General features: G+C 31.1%; 1 protein-coding gene across 1 annotated transcript; it reads left to right on the top strand.

Annotated features, from left to right (window-relative positions):
• Positions 1–257: 257 nt before the first annotated feature.
• Positions 258–2,526, top strand: LOC101262784 (amino acid transporter AVT1I). The gene is made up of 3 exons (XM_004234242.5): positions 258–447; positions 1,227–1,834; positions 1,909–2,526. Exons 1-3 carry the CDS (start codon positions 291–293, stop codon positions 2,422–2,424), a joined length of 1,281 nt encoding a protein of 426 aa, XP_004234290.1. The 5' UTR covers positions 258–290; the 3' UTR covers positions 2,425–2,526.
• The last annotated feature ends 1,323 nt before the right edge of the window (positions 2,527–3,849 follow it).

Below are 3,849 nucleotides of genomic sequence, written 5' to 3'. Positions count from 1 at the left end.
CATAATAAAAAAAAATTAGAAAAATAAATAATGCCAATTATAAAAAGAATAAACTTTAACAAGAACAGTCACATCGAAGTCCACTAAATTATTTTCAATTTTCACATGTACAATGTGTCAAAACTGAAACTACTAATGGTTGTTGCCACGCAGATAAGGCAAAGTAAATGAAATTGTACAAGTTTTAAAGCATTTGTTAAAACACAATATATTTTATTTTATTTTATTATATATATGTGGTGAATCGCCACTCGCAGGTACCATATCCTTTTTTTTCTTCTTTGTTGAAAATGGAAAACAGAACAGAAAATGACAACTCTCTTTCCTTACCCATGTTGGCTGATGACTTTGATAAAGCTGAGAAGGGAATTGGATCAGGTAGACTAATTAGCAATGGCAAAACATCCTTTCTCAAAACAACTTTTCATGGACTCAATGCTCTATCAGGTTCTTCCTAATTCTTTCCTTTCTTCCTTTTTTACTACTTCTGTTTCATTTTTAAAAATTATATATGGCAATTTTTTTATTCAGAACAGAAGAAAACAAGAGCTTAGATACTTCTCAAAGGATTTCTTCTATTTGTAATTTTAAATATTATCCCTGTCATTTCAATTTATTTAATATATTTTTATTTTAAAAAGAGTTTGAAGGTTTTTTCCCAAAATTTTGTTGTCTTAAACTTAAAGATATGTCAAAAATATTAATATATCCCTAATTTTATAATCTTAAACATGTCACGTGAAAAATAGAAATTAAAAGAATAATGAAAAAGAAGTGTCATTTGTTGTTTTCTTTTAAAAAGAAAATGCGTCAAATAAATTAAACAGAGGGAATAAAACGTATCATTTCCTTTGTTATAAGATCATATCATTGAAGATAAAATAAATTTTTAAGATTGAAGCATTTTAGATATAATTAAGTGGCATTCCCTTGAAATTTATTGTTTGAATGTGTTTAACTTGATTTGGAATATGAGAATCAAACTAACAACATATATTACCTTGAAATTTATTGTTTGAATGTGTTTAACTTGATTTGGAATATGAGAATCAAACTAACAACAGAAGCCCCCTGCACTATAATTAATGAGCTTCAATTTTAAGTTCACTGGATTCATTGAACAACCTACCTTTATGGGGTACATTTGCTTAGTAGAAACATTTATTTTGTATTTTTGGTAGAGAATCAAATGTGAATTGTAGTTGATGAACTTTCTGTTTCCTCAGGAGTTGGGATTTTGTCGACTCCATACGCATTATCATCAGGAGGGTGGTTAAGCATGATACTTCTTCTTCAAATTGCATGTGTAACTTTCTACACATCAATATTAATAAAGAAATGTATGGATTTTGATCCAACTATTACAAGTTATCCTGACATTGGAGATCGTGCATTTGGAAGAAGAGGAAGAATATTGGTTTCAGTTTTTATGAATCTTGAACTTTACATGGTAGCAACTGGTTTTCTAATTCTTTCAGGGGACAACTTGCATAATCTGTTACCAGAAGTGAAGTTTGAGTTTTGGGGAATCCAATTTGGTGGAAAACAAAGTTTTGTGGTTATTGTTGCTCTCGTCATATTGCCAACCGTATTGTTAAAGAACATGAGCATTCTTGCGTATGTATCAGCCTCTGCGGTATTAGCTACTCTCGTGATTATTGGTGCAATTTTCTGGGAAGCAATGTATGATGGCATTGGATTTCATAAAAGTGGAGTAGTTGTGAATTGGGGAGGAATCCCTACATCTTTTAGCTTATATGCTTTCTGTTATTGTGCCCATCCTGTTTTTCCAACTCTATACACTTCAATGAAAAACCAAAACCAATTTTCAAAGGTAAATAAACTAATCACAAAATTTCATTATTACTATCACAAATAGTATTTGACTTTGATGTAATAATCTTGCAGGTAATGATTGTGTGTTTTGCGTTCTCTACCGTAACCTATGCATCAATAGCAATTATGGGATACTTAATGTTCGGCTCTGATCTGGAATCACAAATCACATTGAACCTTCAACCGGAAAAATTTAGCTCAAAATTGGCTATATACACTGCTTTGATCAATCCAATAGCCAAGTATGCATTAATGATGACACCAATTATTAACAGAATTGAGGAGCGTTTGCACTCATATTGTGACAAAAAATCATTTAGCTACCTCAACAGGACTATATTAATGATAAGCAGTGTAACTGTGGCTTTAACTATACCCTTTTTTGGGTATCTCATGTCACTAGTTGGAGCATTTCTTAGTGTCACAACTTCAATTTTGGTACCAAGTTTGTGCTACTTGAAGATTTTAGGCACTCACAACAAACTTGGATATGAGATAGTAATAATAGGATTTATAATTCTAATGGGGATCATAGTCTTAGTTACCGGTACATACACATCCATGCAGGAAATAATGCACCTCATGTAATTAGGTATTTTACTAAAACATATTCGTGTCTGTTCTATGGTTTTCAACAGTTGTTTAACTTGTTATGAAAACAAATTATTGGTACTGTTACTATATCAAAAATGATCTTAAACGGTTATTAATTAACAACAATAGCTTAATTGCTGCTAAATATGTATTTTTAGCAATAATTAACACTCTTTCTATATGTCTCCAAAGCCTCAAGCTATATTGGATCTAATGACACTTAACTAATATTGATAAAGACTTTAGCATTCTTTATTGATGTGTATATTTATTGTTGCTGAAAGTTGTTTTTATTGTAGTGTGTAATGATCAACTACTCTAGATGATTGAGTATAAAAACAAATTTTTGGATAATTATTTTGTACTAGTAATATATCATGGAGTACAAGTGCAGTGTTTATATAAATAAACAAAGAGATAAGTATTATGAAAAAAAAACGAGTCCATGTGAGCTTGCCTAATGAATTATATTTGAATTGCTGCAATTCTTAATCAACGCTCTACCACTAATAAATGCAGAACAGGCTGGCCATAGGAATTATAACCAAACATCTAAATCATGCATAGTTCGTATGTAATAGATAGGTTTATTAACTCTACAATAAAACATACATATAAATTGTTAGTGAATCCACAATTATAAGAGGTTAGTTGGATTCACATCTTATGATTTCTAAGTTTGTCATCAACCTATTGAACCATGTTTACTAAAGTAGAGACTAATTTAAACAGTAATAACAATAGTTACTTCAGAGCTTACCTTGGAAAACCTCATTTCTCACGAGTGTATAAACCACCACTATCACAAAAAACACTTTTAACGTCAGTTCTTTAATGGCAATATATATAAATGCAGCTAAATTATGTTGTACAATCAATTATTAGCGGCGAATGACCTTTAGTCGGTAAAACTTGACCCATTAATGATAATTATTTAAAAAATCTAATAGACCATTTCATAAGAATACTTTTTATTATAAAATACCCCCAACATTCTCTACATGCTATAGCTAAACCCATTTCATTTCCAAACTCCCCAAATTTCACAAGTCTCATCCCTCTTCAACGTCTTCATCTTAAGCAAGCGTCCATTTAGATTCACAAAATTGATATGAAGCACCATCAATTCCTCTGAAGCTTCATCTTCTTCATCGTTTGCATCTCTGTCTTCTTCATCTGCCATCAATTTCCTAACCCTTTGCCACCTGCCGCACTCTATTTTTTTTTTGAATGTGATTGGATGATGGTCAATGTTTTGTGTATGAGCCATGAAATTTCTATATTTGAGAATCGCACTATTGCAGTGTAGTTTGTTGTGATAGAGTTGTACTTTGTTGTAACGACATGTTCACATCATATGGAAAAGTCAAATAGGGAAAGAATTTGGGTCTGAAAAATTTGGACTAATGACTTGGAAAA

This window comes from Solanum lycopersicum, chromosome 3 (assembly GCF_036512215.1).
Source record: "Solanum lycopersicum chromosome 3, SLM_r2.1".
In the NCBI taxonomy this organism is placed as follows: domain Eukaryota; kingdom Viridiplantae; phylum Streptophyta; class Magnoliopsida; order Solanales; family Solanaceae; genus Solanum; species Solanum lycopersicum.
Note: the sequence above shows the minus strand (reverse complement) of the source record. Positions and strands in the feature narration are given on the sequence as shown.

Bases quoted from the DNA above. Each gene is read 5' to 3' on its own strand.
- LOC101262784 (XM_004234242.5), top strand. From the start codon at position 291: ATGGAAAACAGAACAGAAAATGACAACTCTCTTTCCTTACCCATGTTG. The intron at 448-1,226 runs GTTCTTCCTAAT...CTGTTTCCTCAG, and splicing joins TGGACTCAATGCTCTATCAG to GAGTTGGGATTTTGTCGACT. The intron at 1,835-1,908 runs GTAAATAAACTA...ATAATCTTGCAG, and splicing joins ACCAAAACCAATTTTCAAAG to GTAATGATTGTGTGTTTTGC.